The 23,703-nt window shown below is 34.9% G+C and overlaps 1 protein-coding gene across 1 annotated transcript in view; it reads left to right on the forward strand.

Moving 5' to 3' along the window:
* The window catches only part of LOC134531330 (hemicentin-2-like), a 330,338-nt gene that overhangs the window by 279,100 nt on the left and 27,535 nt on the right, over positions 1-23,703 (forward strand). Inside the window, exons 4-5 of the mRNA XM_063367025.1 lie at positions 10,682-10,838; positions 22,570-22,712. Coding sequence (XP_063223095.1) covers positions 10,682-10,838; positions 22,570-22,712 — 300 coding nt within the window. The remainder of the gene's footprint in view (positions 1-10,681; positions 10,839-22,569; positions 22,713-23,703) is intronic.

The following is a 23,703-nucleotide window of genomic DNA, read 5'->3' on the forward strand; positions in this document are numbered from 1 at the left end:
CCACAGACTTATGAGCTTTTAGAGCACGGTTTCGACTGACAAAGATACGAGGTTTTATAATTTTTGAATAGAAAGGAGACTAAGTAGAGTTGACTTACGAGGTTTTATCAGCATATGCACTATGAAAAAATACACCAAACACACCCGGAATATAAAACTGGGAAAATCTGTACTTACAAGGTTTAATAAGTAAGCCGACGATATGGTGATAAATACATTTTCAGCTTATTTGTGTCAAAAGAGATTTTTGGGTGGATTATAAGCTTACATTTCGTGCATTACGAGCAATGAAATGCTCCATCTCGCCCTGAATATTGAAACGATATATACAGTGCACATAGTTTCAGGATGAGATAACGCAACGTTTTTCGGTTTTAAATATTATTCTTAAATTAATGTTTTCTGCTTAGATATTTTAACCATAATTATTTAGTTCAAGTCATTCAGGACGCAAAACCTAGACCATAGTTTAAGGCAGTCTCAAGATTTGCCTGTTCCGAAGCGGCAAGAGCTCTGTCTGATTTAAGATGATGGTAATTTTGAAATGTTGGATGAAACCATGAGCAAGTCAATATAAATGATAAGCTTGGGCATATATTCCATACGGATGAGTCTAGCAACCAAACTATTAAAAAACCAGGCATATCTTGAGAGTTAAAAGCTCAAAAAGATGTTTGTACTATGACATCTTGGGGGAAATGTTGAAACTATCACTATTGTAGCCTGTAATTATTTAGAGAGTACATTTTAACCCCTGTAATAATTATCAAAGGACCGTGTAAGAAAAGAGAGTTTACTAATCATATAATAGGCTTTCTCCGGTTTCTAAACTTAGTCATATTAATGAAAAAAATAAGTCAACCTGAATTCTGAACTGTTCATTAAATGTTTCAAAGAAAGTATTTTTCAATGAATCTTCTTGGCGTCAACCTAAGAATTTTAGAGAGCCATACCATGCACTTTAATTCCATATTAACTCATTAAACTGACTGATAAAAATCAAGTGGTATTACTTTGTTTACCGATTCACATAACGCACGACTTCCAGCCATTAGACATATTTTGTTGTATTATTGGAAAATAAAAATAAGTAACAGGTTTTTAATGAAGCCAAAAGTTAAAGACGGACTCGCTGAATCAAGAGTTAGTCAATGATTGGTGACATCATGGAACCAATAAGCATCAGTAGATAAGGCTGCTAGTGGTTCCAGAGCTTGCGGGATACATCCTTACAAACCCACTGTCATTGTAGGCTGCACGTTTGTCATTTCAGATGTTATTAAAACTTCAAAGTCTTCCCCAACAATCCAACATGATTCCTCATCAGAACTGGATTTACCAGCCTATATTTTAAGAAACAACACACTTATCTTCAATTTAGCCAGGTCCTTCAACACTCCCGAATGATTTACATTCTTCTGCTACATGTGATTAATCTTTCAACAACAGCCCGAGATGAAAATAGTAAAGAAAAATCAAATTTTAAAAAACGGTATTGATTCTCAATTCATAGGATATATTGCAATGAAGAAAAAGGTTTTGAGGGACAAGAAGATCCAGCTCATCAACACACGCTTCTCAACAGCTGTAACGAACCATTTGAAGCTACTGATACGCTTATGGATAACACAATTTATTGTGCAGAGTGCTGGAGTTTGGTTTTTCAGAAGAAAGGAGACTGAATTAAGTGTTGTGGGGTGGGTGGCACTATTTGACCCCGTATTTTAGTATTAGTTGGTTACCTTTATATTAGTTTATAAATTTTTAACAAAAACAATTTTTCTAAGTCTTTAGATTTATGACTTGTGGTCTGAATTTGGTCACTTTTAAGCATTATATTTCGGCTGTTCGCTGTTTGTTTCATTTTGTGTTTTTAACTTTACATTTTAATTTTTCGTAAAGCTTTCGTTTTAGTTTAAATTTTATATTATATTCTGTAGTTAATTGACAAGCCTTTAAATGTATTTATTTTCCGTGGGTGCAACGATTTTTATTGACCAGCGATTACGTTCTAGTTACAGACTACACCACCGTGAAGCGCTGTAGTCAGGACTAGTGCCAGGCTCAGTGGTGTTTAGTATCGCGGCGCGAACAACATGGTGCAGTGAGATTCGGACGTGACTAGTTCCCGTAGTAAGTATGCGAAAATATTAACTGTGCCACTGAAGAATTTCATTGGGGCCACTGGTGGTTTAGAGCATTTTACCATTAAGGTGCGAAAACGATACGTTTGCGTTTCGTACTTGTGAAACAGCGCCGATGGAAACTCTTCGACCAACAAGATAGTGAACTCTGCTCCGATTTTAATTTTACTTATTGGTCGGGTTTACTTCAGGTATACTTAAAGCATGAACCAAGTACTGGAATGCAATTTTTATTTTGGAAAACGTAACTTTTCTTTTTATATTTCCGTCTGCTACAGTTCCGAGTTTATGATTTGTTTTTCGTCTCTACCTGTGTATGCAGAATTTACATTGCATTATGGTTACAAAATGAACTGGCGGGGTAAGTTTTGTTATCTATTTGAATGACTAGACTTAGTTAGTACACGAACCTGTTAACGAATGAGTAACTGTAATGTTACATAATTACGTGAATAGTTTTCACAAGTTTACGTAAACTTTATGAACCTGAACGCAAAGAATGCATTTTTGTTTTAACCTGACATATAATTTTCAGCAGTGTGTTACTGTATTACAGTTACCTAGTGAGAGCTCTGAACTAGCGTGCCACGATTGCACCTGAAGTACACTACCCACATAAAACTTTTATCTACATTTTAACACTGCAGTTTGGAGTTGATTCTCAGTAATATTTTATAATAGTATTTAAAACGTTTATATGTGTTACATATATAAATTTATTATAATATAACAAGGTAAACATTTTAATTCTTTTTTTAGTTTTCCAGTCACCAAATTTTATTGAACATTTTATTGAACACTATAATAAATTTTAAATTACTATTTAGTTAGCAATCTATTATTGTTAAATAGTTTTAATCCTGGTTGGCAGATTTGCATTCAAGGCATGCGGTTCGACCTTTGTTATGCTGGATATTTCGTCAATGTTTACGGTTAATTTTAAGATTGAAGTACGATCAACATTTTTGCAGCTTAATTGGTAATATTGCTGGTTTTAAAAACCAATCTAAGCGTCTTTGCGTGCTGTGTACAAATGGCAGTTCTTGCACGTAACTGTCCGCTACTTGAAATTTGAAGTTTTTATCTTTTTTTTGTAATGAAATGAAGGCAAAGCCATAGTTTGTATTATACTCGCAGGTATAGTATTTTTTTACATTTTGTTAAAGTACTTATATGTTTTCAGAATAATTTTTTAATCATTATGACGTATAATTACTACTTTTTTTTCATATTTTCTTTGCCAACTTTAGGTGATGCTTTTTTTCAAAATTATCGATAGTTATTTATTCACATTTAATTTAAAGTAATTTATGAATCATTTTTTGAAGTGAAACTTCTTTGGGCGCGATGAGAGAAAAATTTAAAGGCCGGGATTTAATGCAATGTTTTCGTGACACATTGTTGTGAAACGTTTCGGACGCAAAAAAGAATAGAGAATAGCTACTTGGCCAGAGATATATAAAGAGAACACTATGCTATGTAGGTTGCAGGGCTTGTTTTTGTTCTCCTCTTTGTGCGGTGATTCGTTCCCCCTCCCCCTATATATAGGTATATATGTACATATATATATGTATATGTACATATATCTTTATATATATATATTTCTTGTGTGCGTGTGTATGTCACTGAACTCCTCCTAGACGGCTGGACCGATTTTGATGAAATTTTGTGTGTGAGTTCACGGGGATTCAAGGATGGTTTGGATTCACAATTGGATATTTTATCTCGATTCTGAGTTACGAAAAACTAAAAAAAAGAACACGCTTTAAAAGCAAAAATTGCAACGCATTATTAGAAGCCATTAAGTTTTGCTATTGTAAGGAACTAAGTAGAGAGTAAGAAAAAAATAAAGATCCTGACAGTTTATAGCGTCGCCATATTTGTTTCAATTGTCAATACCCTTTTTGTATATTACAATTTAAATTGCAGAAAAAAAATCATGTTTCATAGCCACACAAATAGTGAGGATGGTTTGGATTCACAATTGGATATTTTATCTCGATTCTGAGTTAGTAAAAACTAAAAAAACACGCTTTAAAAGCAAAAATTGCAACGCATTATTAGAAGCCATTAAGTTTTGCTATTGTAAGGAACTAAGTAGAGAGTAAGAAAAAAATAAAGATCCTGACAGTTTATAGTGTCGCCATATTTGTTTCAATTTTCAATACCCTTTTTGTATATTACAATTTAAATTGCAGGAAAAAATCATGTTTCATAGCCACACAAATAGTGAGTGTGTGTCATTTCTAGAGACCCGTGAAATTCGCGGGTTCAATGACCTCCAGGATAGACTCCACTATCCTCTACACACTCGGGCAACTGCCAACTGTTCATTGGCTGCTGACTTGCGAGTCGTCTCGACTGGGTGGCCTGTGATTCGACACTTCTATGAGTGAGGGTCTCTAATTGGCCCTCAGTCCTCCAGATTTACAGTGAACCAATGACAGAAGCAGCACTAAGGTATAATTATTTGAATTTTAGCATAACACGAAATGAACCCGCGAATTTCACGGGTCTCTAGTCAATTCTCTATGTCCACGAGGTCTCGCCGCATCAATTTTCTCCTTGGAGCGAACCCGTCCGCTTCATTAAATAAACAGCTTTTATCGTTGAATGATTTCATGATTTATTTAATGAAAATATGCTCTCATAAAAAAATTAGTTAGATAGACATTCAATAGGTGTCTTTCTCTCACTCTCTCTCTCTCTCTGAAATGTATGTAGCTTGCTCGCGGGTCAGTAATGCAGACAATCTTTACATTCTAGCTCGAGACGGAAAAAACAGTAAATGTGGTTTACAAAGACATTTTATGAAGTGTCTTCCCGTCATTACATTTGAAAGTAGAAACATATTTACTCAAAATTTAGGTAGTAACATATTTTTATTGCAAAGACTGAAATAGAGGTGAGAAAAATTATCATTTGTGAACATAAGAAAACTACTACAACTGTATCAACTGTTATGTTATAATGTTTAAATTTCTAAATGGTGCAAGATAATACAAAATTCCATGCGGAAAAAGTCGTGGGCAGCAGATACGTATAGTTATAGGTGTGGGGCTATGCATTCTGATTTTTCATATACTGCATGGATGCGAACATGTAAGAATAATCTATCTATCTTACTATAATAAAACAGTTTTCTGTCTGTCTGTTTGTACGCGATTTTGATGAAATTTTGTGTTTGAGTTCACGGGGATTCGAGGATGGTTTGGATTCACAATTGGATATTTTATCTCGATTCTGAGTTAAGAAAAAACTAAAAAAACACGCTTTAAAAGCAAAAAAACTAAGCATTGTTGATAATTAGCCTCCATGGCAACGGGCTTTTGCATTGTTGTTGCCTTCTGCGTAAACATGGGAAAGGTTTTTGGTAACGGCAGTGGCGTGCCCAAGAGGAGGGGTATGTATAATGAGAAGATACAAAATGTCCAGCGTAGAAATACTTACCGCCATATGTACATTTGGGCAGGACTATGTCTGTCGGGTCCGCTAGAAAGATATATAGAGATATATATGTAGAAAGATATATAGAGATAGAGATATAAATATAAAGATAGAGAGAGTTATAAAGATATACATAGAGGGATAGAGAATTAGAGAGATAAAGAGAGATTCTTAGTATACGTTTAAAAAATTACAAAAAAAAATGATTGAGGCATTGCAACGCATGCCGGGCATTATCTAGTGTGTATATATATATATATATATATATATATATATATATATATATCCTAGAGAGATAGTTGAACGAAAGAATAAGCAGAGTGTGCCCATTCACAAGTTTCAGAAAATATATATAGGTATCCTATACAGTCAGCTCTGAGTGCCTTGAATTTTAAATTTGTTACCAGCGCGCTCGCGTTCCCTCGTGTTCACTAGCAGCGTGGAAAGCGATTTTGAGACAGTCCTTGGATTTCCAGCATAGATAGCGCTACCTGTTACGAATGTAATATTTCGTTCAGCAATTTGGCGTATTACAAATGGCAGAAATGTTTTAAGAAACAGTAAAACGCACATTTTTTCTTTATGGTGTGATTATTTTAACAGTGAGTAATATTTATCATTATTATTCATTATTGTTTGATCATTAATTATTTATATTTTGAGCAGTTATTTTGAAGTGAGTAATAATTTTGTTGGTTCATGATTATTATATTTCACCTATTTTATTCAAATTTCTAATAAATACAAAAAAAAAAGGTAAGGATTCATAAATACTTGAAAAAGAAATTAAATCCGAAAAACCCCTGCCAGTTTACCTTAAAAAATATATATATTTTCTCTCTCCCCCTCCCTCCCTCGCTCGTACTCTAACGTTTTACCACTTACGATATTATGATTTCGAGTCGAGGTTTGAATTGCCAAAGAAGTTTCACTTCCATCTCGTGTTCTGAGTTAAACGCGCTCTTTCATTGTAAAGTGAATCCTGGCTGGGTATCGTGTTTGAAATGGTTTGAAAAAGTTTTAAGGATGGCAGCCATTTCAGTTGTAAGAGCGGAAAGTGGTTGCACGAGACATTTACTGTATCTGTGAGTAGGTGCAACGATTGTGGTAGCGATGACGTGAGGAAAAAATATCTAAAGACGATAAATTTCATTTATGTCATAATACCGTCAAAATGTCTAAACATTGAATCTTTTTGGTTGTGTTTATTGACATGTGACTCTGGGCTCTACATCGTTCTGAAAATTCCATTAGAATAATCAAATATATTTTTTTGTATTAAAAACAAAAATATTATTTTTCATTTGTTTTTCATACAAGTTACTGTTCAAATTTATTATTACTAAGAACTTAGATTTAGGTGAATAAATGTTTGGAATTTTTTTCTCTTATTATTAGCAAAAGAAATATTTTGCATGTACTTTGTTTATATATAAATATTTAACTATGAATTGACAAATACTATTGTCTGCGCTATCTATCCCACACCCTTCATCGCATGTCACATTTCCTGCGCTTTCTAACTGAAATGTTGAAGGAGAGATTACGCAATTAATAATTTTTAAAACAAGTATAATTTTTTTTATTTTTCTCTCTCTCTCTCTCATATATATATGTATGAGGAATTTTCCATAAATATTAAGTATGACAGTAAAAAGTCACAAATATGTTGCAACTTTTGGACTTGACGTCTCATAAATCGATGAATGCCGGCTGCACGCACGAAAAAGAGTCCCGTAACGCACATTGTCCCACTACGGATGTGTCCTGTTACGCTCATCGTACGCATGCGCAGCATCTCTCTTCCACTCGAATGGAACAACCATCGATTTGACCTTTCAATCGTGTTTTCGTCGTTTGAATCAATAATATTATGTAATTTAACGATCGTCCACCGTTTTTCAGCACAATCGGTACGGTTATTTAAAAGTAATGTTGAATATTCAAATACGGTTTTAACGAACAATAGTGTTTTACAGTTACACATAATAATTCAAATTACACCCGGGAACTTTTGCACAATGTTTTAAAAAAAATTGTAACACATTATAAATACGTTAGGTGTATTTGGGATGCGTATTTGTTATTAAATCGTATTATAAAAACGAAATAATATTATTCCCTTACAGTGCTTCTATCTATGGTGACGGACGCGAACCGAACGAATCGCGCTGTCTATCCAGGACACGTGAACTGTTTCGTCGACTGTTTATAAAGTGAAGTGAAAAGTTAATGTGGTTTTCATTGCTTATTACAACAACAATTTCGGCAATAAAGGTTAATATTATTCTTGCATTTTAAAAATATGATTACTAGTATAATTTCAATTAATTATTCTTTTATTATTAGAAAAAGTAGCATCTATAGGCGAGTGCAGTAATAATTGCTTATGTTAGATATTTGATTACAGTTCATTTATATGAAAATAAACTTGTTCATAATTATATTCAAACGAAAAGTTAATGTGGCTTTCATTGCTTATTACAACAACAATTTCGTCAATAAAAGTTAATTATTCTTGCATTTTAAAAATCTGATTACTAGTATAATTTCAAGTATTTTTTTTATTTTTAAAAAAATTAGCATCTGTTGGCGAGTGCAGTAATAATAGTTTATGTTACATTTGACTAAAAAATTATGGTAGTTCATATAATCGATGATAGATATTTGATTACAATTTTATTTATATGAAAACTTGTTCATAATTATATTTAAACTTTATAGCTAAAGGCCAGTTTTTAAAATTAATTACAAGTCATCTAAACGTGAAATGTTTCGTCGACTGTTCATAAAGTGAAGTGAAAAGTTAATGTGGTTTTCATTGCTTATTACAACAACAATTTCGGCAATAAAGGTTAATTATTCTTTCATTTTAAAAATCTGATTACTAGTATAATTTCATGTATTTATTGTTTTATTATTAAAATGAAAATAATTAAATTTTATTCATAAAAGTATGCAATCATTTAATCAATGTTTTGTTATGACGTCACGTTAAAACTATCGTCCGTAAACCGACTTTACAGACAACCAATTTTTATGAACATACAATTTGCACTAACAATCAAAACGAAATGTGGACCAACTCACCCTGTTTTACGTAATTGAAGTCAGTTTAAATTTACTTAAAAAAAAATAAGAAAATGTTTTTGCTGAGATCACTATACAATTAACTGCTAGTATATATTTTTTTAATATACATATTCTAGGGTAAATGCTATAAACATACTGTCCAGTCAATGAACCATCGACCATAAATAATCATAAGGCTATTTTCGTTGTTGTACAGTGGACATCAACAATTTAAATCGTTTCAGTTCCCGAGTGCAGTGATTATTTCAACAGAAACTGACTTCTTTTGTTTCTATTATGACTGATAGTCCCTAATTTGAAATTTTTTTTACAAGCCTGATTTCTTGCCATCGCATTATAATAATCCATTATAACTTCACTGACCAAGAATTAAATTGCAGTATGAGTTTGCTATTACGCCACACCATATCTCCATTTCGTATTTTGGGCAGAAAGGGAGAATATTTTAACTCTGAGAAACGGAGTTATTCAATTTGCCGACTGTTGCAATGTTTGTCTTTTGTAGGTAGAGTATGTAATTCAAACATGGACATTCTTAAGTTGCATAATCATTCTTTTACAACTTTTGTCTTAAGATTCGGATCCGAAGCCTAGGGTACATGAACCACTTTGGACGAGTATTTTTTTTAATAAAATAAGTGTATGCAGCATGAATGCTATAATTTGCCCATGCCATTTAATACAACACTCAAGAGCAAAGCATATTTATGAACTTGTAGTCACAAATTGTATAACATTTGTTAACATAATTGATATGATTGTTTTGACCGTGAATCAGAACGTGTTGCGTCGTGTGACAGAGCAGTGGAATTTTTTTTTTTTTGGTGTATGTAGGCCCCTGATGGTTCTCCAGTTGAAATTAATTACAGTTTACGACATAACTGTGGGATTCTCTTCTAGATTATGTATACGAACACGTGCCTATGCCGAAAAAAACAATTCTAAACGCAGGAATTTTATATTGTGTAACATGTATTTTAGCATCTCTAGCTACAACCAAACATATATATTTCTTTAGGTGCTTTTGACATTTCATACCCGACTTTATAACCCAACGATACCACGTTGTATTTCTGAAGCGTACCATGTGTGCACGGGTTCTCGCACATTGTAGACTTTAAATCGTATAAAATTACTCGGGTATTTGCTCTCGACCCCACTATTAAAAGTAAAACTTCCGTTGTTAAAATAAAATAACACACAATCATATGTTAGTGATATAGTTGAATACAAATATTTATATTAAATATATTTACGTAGCTTTCAGTAAAATATTTATTTATTTTTTACTAAGTGTATAATGGATCGAAAACATACATAGTGAAAATTCAATTATTATTGTAGCGTATAGAAGACACAAAAAAAAGTAGGAACACTCCTTGCTGCTTATTTATGTACCAAACCACTTACATTTGCACTTTTAAACTCAAACTGTCAGTTTGATATTAAGAGCCCTGATTCAAAAGGTTTTTTTTCCCCCACCTAACTTAAAGCTATGAGTGTTCGGGAGAGGTCTGGGTAGGGAAGACTCTAAGTGCGTCTCAGGCCGAAGCTTATACGCCCTAACAATGCCGGAGAGGTAGCATGCAACATGTGCTAGGAGGGTAATTGGCCAGCCATGGCAACGTTTTAGCCATGACTAACTCCCCTCACTGACTATTCTAGGTTAAAAACTAGATAAGTTGGGCCACTGTAAAACCTGCATAGACACAGGGGAAAACCCTGGGCACTGACATGCGGGATGCATAAAATTCCATGCATTAATAACAAGGCAGGTTGGTTACAGGAAACAGATAGATGGTTCTGGAAGAAGAGTTGGGCAGAGTAGGAAGACTACTAAGCAAAAGGGCGGGAGCTTGGACATTTTGTCCGCGTTGGGTTTGGTGGCACTGGTTGTTTCGGGGGTGAATTTGTCGTTTCCCGCCAGGCTGCCAGGAGGTAGCGGGCGCGTGTGTGCGATAGTTGAGGTACCGGAGTGTCCGCCCCGCTGCCCGCAGGCGTGGCGCTGGCGTCGGGCGACATCTCGCTGTCCCTGCCCGAGCCCAGAGTGGTGCGCGGCGTGAACTCGTCGCTGGTGGTGTCCTGCAACTCGCCCGCCGCCGTCGCCTGGGTCAGCCCGGCCGGCGAGCTCATCACGCGCACCCTCAAGGGCAGGTCAGTCTCCCGGGGTTACTGCTGCTTTACGAGCGCGCTCCATGCAACTACATTCTCACAGGATGAAACAAGGTTACATACAAATAAAAATTATATTTGCGCTTTTACTAGTCCATATCATTAAAATAATTTATTTATTGTGAATATTAGTGATAGTAGCTGTGTTTATAAACTTTTTCAAGTGTATTTATATAAGTGAGTTTATGTATCCGTATGTATAGTTTGTTTTCATTAGAACAAAAAAACATTTTTTTTTCAATAATTTAATTAAAAAATTGGAATAAATATTCTTAATTTTTATTTATTTTCCTAATTAAATGAAATTTATCTCGATTATTTAACTGAATTCAGTCATAAGTTCTGCACACGAGTTTATATTAATATTTAATACTGATTATTTATTAGTTTTTAATTTTATTGAATTTATTCTTTACCAAGTATCTAGAATATCACTCAGTCATTTATTGTGTTCATTTCATATTTTTTAATGCAAAATTATAGTTAGTTTTTTTTAATTAAGCCAAGTAGTTATAACTTATAACGCACATATATAAGTACACACGACCACTTTTTTTATATTTAGGAGGCGGGGATGAATTATCTCCCCTGTGTCTAAGTATAGGTATATACATGCAATAAGCGGAAAAAAATATTGGTGTTCGAATAGTTTTCCTTAAAACATAATTTTGGTGTTATTGTAACGGTTATCATGACTGGTTCACAGTTACAATTGCCTCCACAATGAAGGGCTATTTCATTCCAAAAAGAGCCCTCCCTCCTTATTAAGCAACTATCCTACCGTATCTACATCCATGCCCGAAGCTAGGAATATATGCATTATTATCAAAAACTTTCCCTCTCCTCTTTAAGTGTATGATCAATATTGGTTACAGTTTAACCGGGTATCTTCGTTTACGGATATTTTCGTGAATTTATGGGTACGAAGCTTTTCTTACTTCAAGAATGAAACCACTAGTATCATCTTGGGGAATCAACTTAACCTCTAAAAACATAATTATACAGCAAACACCTTATCTTGCCTTCTACGTGTATGATTATCACGGGATGTGCACTCATTAGAGAGATGCTTGGACAACGTTTTGTTTGTGTACACGGCCGTAAGAGCGCTAGTGTGCTCACTGCTCAATGTTTGTTTACGATTCGTTGCCAAGGCTAATTTGTAATGGCGGAAATTTTTCTTTCATATTTTTGTTTAGGACTTTAGGTTATTTGCGTGCTACTTGCTTATTGCTTCGTAGGTGGAAACTGGAAAATATCTGGCGTTTATTTATTCAATTATTTAGTGGTCATATTTTCATTGAGGTAAGATTGTTAAATTGAGTATAAAATTACGTATTAAGTAAAATACAATGCCGCCACGTGTACGAAAATGCTGTGTGCCTGGTTGCGATGATAAATTTTCTGTTAGACACCGCTTCCCAGTTTACGAAGAAACGGTATACAATGAATGGATACAGAGAATAAACGTCGAGAAGCTGAAAACTCTCCACCCTCTTAATGCTGTAGATGTGATTGCAAACTTCAATAGTAATGCTAGCTTGTGACATAGGTGGTTTTAGCATAAATAGCTACTTAGGTCATTCTTCCACCAATGTTTATACGGTTAGTACTGTGCACGGCCACAACAGCGCTGCAAATAGCGTTCTAGCTGTTATTCAGAGTGGCCTTTCTATCCCTCCCTCTCTTTTCTATGATCTTGTTCACCAAAGAACACAGAAATCAAAAGTCACATTCCGACTATAAAGTTTAAACATGATCGTGTGTGCTGTAATCATTGTTTTTTCCATAATACCTGTTTACTTTCTTCGTTGGATCCATATGGTGTACATCAGCTGTTGTTCTCTGTGGGTTTATGTTTTCATTTTTATTTCTTACTAGCTGTACCCTGCCACGCTTCGCTGTGGCTAATTGTGATTGAATAGTTGAGAAATGAGAAACAAAACAAAGACTACATTTCATATAAGTTTAATTTTTCAATACTTGTGGATATACAATATTTTTTTGTTTTTCCATTGTATGCGTAGATATAAAGACTATCTGGTTTTCCGATTCGGGAACACGCAACATACAGTTGTCCATGTGAAAAGCAATCCGCATCTAAATCTAAACAACGCAATTCTAAAGATTGACCTTGAGCTTTGTTGATTGTGATTGCAAATGCCAATCGAATTGGGAATTGCAATATTTTAAAATGAAATTGTGTATCGGTCGGGATCATGGGTATTAGAGGAATGAGGACATCTTCACCTTTGAAAGGCCCCGTTAAAATCGTTGCTTCCACTACGTTATTCATTAATTTCTTAACTGAAAGTCGCATGCCGTTGCAGAGTTTTAGCTGATTAATATTCCGCAAGAGGATAATTGGCACACCTTTCGTGTAATTGGAAACGAATATTGTTTGTCATGTGACTGCGCCATTACTATTGCTGTTGTCAGCGAGTGTTTTCCTCGATTACGGCAGATGGCGCGGTCACTGGTACACAGCTAATAGGTAAAAAAACTGTTTTTTCGCACTTGTGCTATGAATGTGATGCAATTTTTGTTATTGGTGATATAACATTTTGATTTAAATTAAAAATTAAAAAAAAATTGTATAGGGTCTACGGAGTTCAAAAAATGAATCGCCTAGAACCATCTACACGCAATCCCACATCAAGTGGTGATAGACCCATACAAAACATAACCTCTACTTACGATTGATGCAATAGTTGTTATTGGCGATAGAACATATTAATTAAATTAAAAATTAAAAAAAAAAGGTATAGGGTCTAAGGAGTTCTAAATGAATAGCCTAGAACCATCACCACTGATAGACACATACAAAATATAACCTCTACTTACGATGTGGATAACGGCGCAGCTCAATCAAGACACGATCACACTAAAGTACCTCATTCATATTGTATAATTAGTCCCATACCGGTACGCTTAGTCATTTTTTAATTATTGCACCTTACAATAAAACCATTCTCATTGTATATAGCCATTTCCCGCTCGCTTCACTTGACGTAGGTTTTTCCATTGCTAAGAGAAATCCTTTGGCATGGAGAAACGTTTCCATAACAAAAAATGCGTGTTTTTGTTTTCTTTGGTGAGATAACACATTAATAAAATGGCGCAGTTACTTTTTCGCGGTCGCGGGTATGTTGCTGTCATGAAAAGTATATAAAAACAATCCTTGATGCGGGTTGTATATAATGGTAAAATTTCAGCTCGATCGGTGCAGAACTTTTCGAGTTTTTGAAGCGTACACAAACCAACATAACATTTATTTTTATATATATATATATATATATATATATATATATTCATTCTTGAATTTTTTCCATTGCAATCAGTACAAAACTACAATGGCGTATGTCCAAACATTGTATTAAATCAAATATTAAATCCGGTGTAGTTTCTAAAAATATCGAGTTATCTGAAATGTTCTATTTATTTGGGATACATTATTCGTTGATAACTCCGTTAATTCACAGTAATTAATAACATTGTTGGACCGATAGTCTTCTGTGCTTGGTCCAATATTGTTGTGCGATTTTCCCATCATGTGATGTAAGCAAGGTCGTTTCGATTTGTTTACTAATGGTACTGAAACACACACGCGTTTGTTTTAGGTAGATTTCTCAGAAAGACTAGCTATTATAGCCTTACCATGGTGCAACTTCTGGAAAATTTTTACATAGTTTTTGTTTCATGGTCCGTAAACCTCAAAACCATTAACTTAAAAGCTGTAATTTTACACACAACTTCCAAACTGACATATAAAATATGGTATTATGTAATATAGGTTGAGTAATTTTATGAGCAAAATCCGACCAAAGAAATAGAAATAAGGAAGGTTTTTTGAGCAAACCAAGTCAATTTAGCTACATTAATATAACAAATTTCGCATCCGTTTGAATTTATTTATCTTTTAAGAGAAATAAAATAATTTGTTACAGTAATTTTTATACTTCCTACAATAAATGCGAAGGGGGTAAATCTAGGGACTAAATAATCATAACTCCCATGGAAGGCGCATCATCAAATCCGTTCAAATAGTTTGTAAATCTTATGAATATAATCTTAAATTTTTGCCTGAAACAGTATTTTATTACACAAACCATTGCTGCTAGGGGTTGAAAAAAATCCGTTTATATTTATTGTAAAATACTTATTATTATCTACAACCTTCAACGAAAAAAATTTCATACGACTAACAAATACTGCAAACGGTGGAAAAAAACAGGGGTTTAAGGGAAAAAAATAATAGCTTCTTTCATAAGCACACAATCAAATGGGTTTACTTTTTTTTAAACCGTATGAATTTTATCTAATACTTTGTATTCAACCATTTTTTTACAACCAACCACTCCTACAATAAATAAAAAAACAGGGGTTAAAGCACAAATAATATTCATGACTCCCTTGTTAGTTTTATCATAAAATATGTTATAATCAATTGCTTATCTACTAAATGTTATCTAAAAAATTATATTCAAATAATTTTTAAAGAGACCCACTACTTCTGCAAGTGTTTGAAACAACAGGCGTTGAAATTAAAAATTCAAAACGTTTTTACTGCGTACATAATACAATTCGTTAAACCTTATAAACATTAGCTTAAACGAAACAAAGTTTTACACATCCTCTTACTAGCACAAGTAATGAAATATAGTATTTGAGAGTTTACAAAAATGTCAGAATTTCCTTAGTAGGCATAGTATGAAATTACTTCTAATTACTCATTACTGTATGCTATGCATTAAAAACTTTCGAAACATTGTCGCTGAATGGAATGAGCAAAACGGTTTAATCAATCATTCTGGAATACTGGAGAACGTATAGAATGATATGTACGTTAAGTTTTAAAAAGGTTTCGGCTTTTCTGGAAGTTTCCAGAACGTTCCAAGCTCTACCGGTGCTTTAAGGCTATGCCGTAAGGGATTGTTTTATTTCAAAAATGTTATCTAGCTAAAACAAATTCAGATACACTTGTCAAAATATTTAAAACAGTTGTTGCATTCATTCTTGGACATAAAAAACATTAAAAGAAATTATCACGTCTTGAACGCATCGCATCTTCCTTAACATGCGGGTATGAGAATTGAACTGACGTATAGTATGTTCCATAAAGGTAAGCAGTTAGCGATTAGGCGTAAGCTATCTTTGCCTTGTCGTAATTATAGTCAGACGAGAAAGAGCCCTTTCATTCCCCTCCCCATTTTTCATTCAAGGACTAATTCACGGCCCTTTCATAAACCCAATTGTGTAGTAATTTTTCTATAACGCAATCAGTAACTAATTCTCTCCTGATGTGTTTTTTACATCTTTTTGTAATAATAATTTATACTGGCATTTCTAGAATTTTTTCTAGAGACCTCATTTGAAGCTATTCAGCTAACAGAATTAACAGCATTAGCCTTTATAATGATATGCGTTGTTTTGCAAAAAAAAAAAATCTTAAATTAAGAGCAGTCACCTTCTCCACATTCCAATACCTCCATAGGCTGAGCAATACTGTGCATAAAACAATAATTAATTATCTACTGCACTGATTCGTCAGTGTGTATCAGCTTGACAACGTAACATATTCACTACGCTGTGAGTATGAAACTGAGAAAACTACCGATAATGTATGTTCTTTCAGCGGATTACTATACTGGATGATTCAAAACATAATTGTTAGTGGCCAGCAGGTGATTTATATTTTAAAAATATACCAAACAAAAATTTTCACAATTTTTTTAATTATTATTCAAGGAGGTATGCGACATTAAAATTCACATTTTAAAACAATTATTTTGAATTAAATATCAAAGTATAGTTGCAATTTAGTAAACCAATCGGTGAATAATGTTTCTTATTATAAGTGTTATATCTTAATACGAGGTCGATAAAATAATAAATTGTGGGCGGCTTAGTGTTATTCACTTAAATACAAAAAAATAGTTGGCCACACACATCATGTAATTAATAAAACGGTATATCAATTGTATTTCACAGGAATAAAAACAATGATATAAAAAAAATTTTCTTTTTTTAAACTGCAAAGATTTTAATCATAAAAGTAATTAAAATTAGTGTTAATAAATTAAGGTGAAATGTTTTTAATATTTTTCATATTTTTTTACTTGTAAATAGTCACGTTCCGGCGTTATCGTTGTATTTATAAACAAATAATATATTACTTAAAAACTATACTTGTATTTTAATGATATAAAACCAATAAATTTTTAGTTCATTTTTCTAGTCTGAAACGCCAAACAAATTTCACACCTGTCATGTATTCTAATGTATCGACATGCCTCTATTTAGTGGCTTTCAATGCTTTTAAAGTTAAAAGCAAACAAAACCTAGATGATTGATGTATTTGACATCGAATCACTAAAGAAAAAGAGGAGCAGAATTGTCCGGGTAAAAAAAAAAAAGACAGATATCATTTGTTTACTCTGTAATTGTTCAGTTGACAGGTCGTGAAATGTGGATAGGAATCAACGGCCCCTGATGCGGTGATTGGATCATGCGTCAAACGTAAGCCAACTTTGTGTCAAAGCAATAAATGCGCAAACGGTGCAATCTGGTCGTCGTTAATTAACTTATCGTCAGTCTGGTTTGATAAACTTTTTCAACGCGTGATATGCAGGGATATGTGACGTGACGGGACGCCTAGTCAGCGGGGAGCCATACTGGAGATGTCAGGCGACGCGTTTCCACCAAAATTTCCGAAACTTGTCTTTAGGTGCCGCCCACTACACAGAAAAAAAATCTGTTTTTCTACAAAAGATTATTTTGGAAAAAAATTTGACAAAAATAATTTGTAATTCTACAAAAAAAAAATAATTTTTACAACACATTGCTATGGTTATTTTGGCATATATGATATATGTTTTTAGAGATAATACTGAGTATTACTCACGAAAATTGGCGCATGGTTTTATATTTTAATGGTTTTTTCAATAAAGCATAATTTTTTCAAACATGGAAAAGATAATCTAATATCAAACAATTTGACTTTGTTTTGTTATTCTAAGCTTATTTTGTGTGCAGTTAATACTAGAAAGTTATTCAGAGAACGGTTTGAAAATAAAATTTTAACTATTGGAGCTACTCGGATAACACTAACACTAATAATTACCGGGCAAGAATCCGAACCTAGTATTACTGCGAGCACTATTTTAAAGTGATAGAGTTTTTTTTTTTCATGTAAATGTACCAAATTACAAATATCTGTAGTCTAACGTTGATATTTCGGTTTTATTTACTGTGCACCGCAGAGCAAAGAGGTGCGAGGCGGTGAGCAATAAAACAGGGGTCTCTTTTTTTTTGTGCTTTGACGTTTGAAGAAGCAGAGACTACAAATACACGAGTGTGGGTTCATGACATAAATTTAAAAAAAAAGCGACTCTTGATATGTTTTAGGGCAACCCAATACAATAAAAAAAATTGATGTTAGTATTAATGGACCGAACAGGGGACATGTTTGATTTGATCAAGGTTAAAGCTAGAGACAAAAGTGGCACGCGTCACCACGCGAGATGCGAGGTCTTCCAAGAATTTCCCGATGGAGAAAAAAATATTTTTTAACTATCAATGTTACTAAGGCCGCAAATTTAATGTAAAAACACATATAAGGTACATATCAGGGTGTGGACACATTTTCATTATTACATGGTGTGTAAAATCGTTGTTTTTTTATTTTTAATTCGGCTAATTGTTGCGCCATATCGCTTAGACACCCAAAACATTGGCTGAAGTGTAGTGTTTGCATTGTGGGAACCGTTTTAAATTATTTTATTATGAAGGTGGCTGCTTTTTAAAGACACGGATTCTAATTCGTACTTACTGGCCATCATCAGACATTATCAAGCACTATTTTTTGCAAATTTTTGTGCCGAATATAATGGCGATGGCGAGATTAGAAAGTGCTATCAACTACGTCACTGCATGTCGACCCCTGACAATCCCTCACTCAATGTTACGTATGATTATGCAGACCCCATGCCATAGGAGCACGAGTCGCAGGCAAGGGTCGACCAGCGCCGAGGATGCTTGGTTCCTCCTACATTTGGCCTTCTGCCCTTCCCCTCGCCACGCCTGCAGTGGGCGGTCACGCAGGCAACAACGCAGAACTTACCCCTCGCGAATCTTCTCTTCTCTTCTCTTCGCTTCGCTTCGCTTCGCACCAGTGGGCGCGTACCTTCAAACCTGGCTCGCACCATGCGGTTGGACCAGAAGGGTTACCTTTCACATGTGCTGCAACATGAAGCACAATACCGCAACAGTGAAAGCAGCGACTGACTTTACCATCCGCGGCTTCACTCACTCTAATTTCAAGACAGTGCTTCCATTGTAACATTGTATGATAATAATGTGCTTCGATCTTAACATCCATAAGAGAAGCAATAGGCACAATTAACGTCTTCTACTGATAAGATTTCATTTACAAAAAAAAACATTCGGGTTAGAGTTTTAAAAGTGTTATTATATAAGCCTTTTATAATTATAAACATTACGTGCGCCACTTTTATCTCCAGCTTTAACCTTGATCAAATCAAACATATCCCCTTTTCAGTACATTAATACTAACATTAAAATTATTTTTTTATTTGTATTGGGTTGCCTATAAAATATCAAAACATCAGTCTCTTTCTTTAAATATTAAGTTGTTTTTCCCCTCTCCCTACACACACACACACATACGTAAAAAGTTTCGCCGTCCTTTCCCCTGGGGTCGAAGACACGACAAAACCTAATTCATTCATCCATTCTGTTCGGTTGGCACGTTGTTTTTGCTCGTGGCAACGGCAGTCGGGAATGCGGTCTGGCCTCGGTTGCGGCGGGCACGTGACGCATGCAGCCAACCAGCGGTATTCCGCCAAATAGTTTTTGCTCGTTTCCGCGGTACCCTCGATACATCGATTTCGCGCGTGCATTAACTCGCCGGGCGATTTCGCAAACATTGCGGGCATACCGTAGAGTGATAATTACTCTAGCTAGCAGTTTGCACGAGGTTTACTGGTCTGCGCAGCAATTACCATAAACTGTGTACTTGAAAACATCGCTGCTGTTTGTTCGTCTGAGAGTCATTTGATTGGTTTGTTCTCCCTGTTCGTTTGATTGGTTCTTTTCTGTTCATCTCGTTCTGCACTCCCCAAATATTTTTAGAGGGCTTATTTACCCATTTGATATTTTTTTCTCTCAGTATTTGTGGTAGAAGTTGTACGTATAACTTGGTCATGTTCGAGAGTGTCAGTTCTTAATTCTGTAAATTGTGGTTTTACATAATATAATTTGAACTAATTTATCATGCTCTAGTTTTGCAATCATGGCAACACTTCACTGCGTATAAAAGTTCTTCGCAAGACTGGTATACATTTTTGAAGATAGAGGCAAACAAATATTTCTTGTAAATAATAGAGAAAGTATTCAATGTGGAACTCTGAACGTCTGGATTATGGTTAATTAAACCAAGTTCTACAATCACCACGGATTTTATCTCTGTCGAAAATTATTTCATTGAAATAATTTTGGAGAGTATCGCGTTACATAAATATGTGTAAAATAAATTTGTTACTTATAATATTATTTCAATGATAAAATTTTGCGACAGCGCCAAATTTCGCGGTGGTTTTATAACTTTAATAAATTAAACAGAATCTAGACGCTCTGTGTTAGATCTTTAAAACTAGCTTTATTATTCACATTAAAAACGTTGTTCAGCGTAAAACTTTGAATACACTTCGGAAACACTTTAGACCACGAGTTATACGAGTATTAATGTTTTCAAGATATTTTGCCGTGATGAACCTGTAGCCGAGGTTTTAAGTCGAATCCAGACTCATTCTGTATATCTATGGAGCTATATAGTCTAGTCTTGGGAACAAATAAATATACTCGTATACGGCGACATGGATGGGTCTGTGCACAGTATCTGCGTTCGTTCTTTCGCAGAGAAGAGCGACCACGGGGGTTGAGTGGTCATGTCACTCTCTCATTGCAAGGCCATCCCAGTTATAACCCAGGCGGTATCATATCATGTGAGAAAGGTGGCGGAATAAGCTGTGAAACAGTGGGTATTTTTTTTCGGGGTACTCCCGTTTCACCCACTAAAGCATTCCCTTGATGCTCCACACCCAACTCATCCAACCTCACGTATTCTCCGTAGGCTGGCCGGAATGACATGTTGGTCCCTCTGACAGGACAGCCGGCTCCTACGATTGTCAGTCCCACTGCATCCTTGTAGACCCCATTTTTGGAGGAACACTACACGTGGACTCTCATTTTATTCACTCAGAAAAATATAAAGTTTCAGGAATCCTAATTTTGTACCTACAGCCCTCCACAATGTAAAAATTTGGACAACAATAGCCTTTGGCTGTAGGTCCCATGTAACCATGAGCGTAGATCCCAGAAGGGGGGCAGAGGGGCACAGACCCCCCTGAAATTAAGAAGCCCCTCACCGACGAAGGCCTGTCTGCACTTGCAAAAGCTTGACTGTGAAACTGTTTAAATGTCAAAACTATGTCTTATGGAACACTTTCTTTATATTTTTAATTTCTGTGCTTATTGCATGCACGTAGGTAAAAATATGGGCATACTTAAAATTAACTAAATAATATTTTTTAAATCAAGATAATTTTGTTTCTATTTTTTACGTTAATAAGCATTATAATTTACAGATTGCTTGGTAGTAATTTTTTATTTCACATACATAAAAATAGGAACTAATTTTGTCAATAATAATATCAAAATAATTGTTTTTGAAAGTTATAGAAGTACATTTATATAACAATTAATATAAGTTTATAAATATAATTAAAAAATTCAGTGATATTACTCATTACATTAAAATTATCATTTATTCTAGGTGCGCTAAGAATAAATGTACTATTCATTTTTTGTAACAACAACATATTATAGGTTTGCATTTAATTTAATGCTTCGCTTGGACAAATAATTAAGAATATTTTTATATCATTCTGTATAGTTATCACGTCTAATTTTACCTTATTTTCATACATTTTATTTCATTTGGACACCAATGTCCAAAGAAAGTTAAGGCCACTAGCAAATTGAATCCATCTTCAACCTAACCTTTAAGTAACATTAAGATACTGGTTATATTAAATCAATAAATTCATTTTTAAAAGTTAGTAGGTAGACCTCCAGAACCCATCTTTCAAAGATCCTTGCCATAGGAGTTGGTAAGTCGTAGATGAAAGTTGGACGATATTGCATTTACTTTTCCTGCTACGGATAACCAAGAACTTAACAAAGTAAAAAAAAAATAGTATAAACATCAAATAATTCCCCAGTAGGTCTAATACGTGTAAATGATTCCTGAAGAGGAATATGTAAAGGAGCAGCACAACTGAGTCAAAATTGTACGCAAATTAGGAAATTAATGAAAATAAAATTATAAAATGAACAAGCAATAAGAACAGTTTGTTTGCCTGTGTTTCCTCCTAGTTTTTAATATTTATTTATCTCTATTTCGTATTTGTGCTGTTATTTTTTTTATTCAGTATTGTGTAATATCCACACAGTCCACTTATTTAATCATACACATGTTCATGGTGAATTTTTTTGGCTGGACAGCTGTTCTCTTTGGGTCCTCTGTTCTTCTCCCGTCGGTCCGCTGAGCTCTAGGTGTCCCGCGGCGACAGAAGCAGCGACGCGCGGTGGCGGGACGCGGAGGGCGCTGATTGGCCGGGGTGTTGCGCAGGATCCACCTGGAGAGCAACCACAACGGCAAGGGCGTGTCCTTGGTGCTGGAGCACATCCTGAAGCAGGACAAGGGAAACTACACGTGCAAGGCGACGGTGGACGGTCGCTTGGTGTCAGCGACCTTCGAGCTGCTGGTCATCAGTACGTACCTCCTCGAGCCCTGGCGTCGAGAGGGATCGGGCCTCGCCGTCTTGCTGATTAAAAAACATTTCCACACCCTTCCGTGCTAATTTGGCTTTGGCTGCTTGTCGAAGTCAACACTTGTGCACTGATGTGGTTGTTACGGGCAAGCGAATTTCGCGAAAAAGATTCCGAGTCTACCTTGAAAGTTAAAACACTGTGGCATTGTCTGTGTTTCGTGATTGGGCGAGTTTCTTTCAAGTACACGTCTGTTGTTACAACACCAATCACATCTATCCTGTGTGCTGAAGCTGACGCGCCCCGAGTTGTCTGGTCAAATGATGACCACCAGTTGCAATGGAGAATTCTCTGGCGCAAGCATTCCATATTATCATTCTAATGGGCGTTTATTTTTTTTATTTTTTTTTGTTTTTGAGAAAATGCCTGCCCTTAAAAATAGATTAAATTGGCTAAAACTTTACGAGAGACGACAATTACATTGTATTTTACAGCTTAAGAAAACATTAATATCAGGTACCCATTCTATCTTGCTGACAAGTTTCAGTACCTCGGTTCACATCATGGGATAGAAACAGATTCTTGCGGGAAATTGTCTTCGCTCATCCCACAACCCGAGACTTCTGCATAGGTTGGGACTGGAAAATTTTGCAAGTTAAATGACCGCCAAGATAGACTCCATGACCTTCTGCAAACTCGGGCAGACGTCACCTGTTCATTGGCTGCTGTCTTGTGAGGCATCTCAATGAGTATCTCGTGACTCGATACTTCTTTGACTGAGGGTCTTTAATTGGCCCACAGACAAAAAGTGAACCAATAGCATATCACGAAAAATTACGCGAAATTTTCCAGTCTCTATGTATAAGTACTCAAAATCTTTTTCTGTAAAAACTGACTATACCTGGAGTGAACTACTCGAGGCAATGATTAGGGAAACATTATTTCGGTACCTGCTGAAATACCCAAGGTCAGGTTTGTGGTATCAGGTAAGTGT

The sequence above is a fragment of the Bacillus rossius genome, chromosome 3, assembly GCF_032445375.1.
Source record: "Bacillus rossius redtenbacheri isolate Brsri chromosome 3, Brsri_v3, whole genome shotgun sequence".
In the NCBI taxonomy this organism is placed as follows: Eukaryota; Metazoa; Arthropoda; class Insecta; order Phasmatodea; family Bacillidae; genus Bacillus; species Bacillus rossius.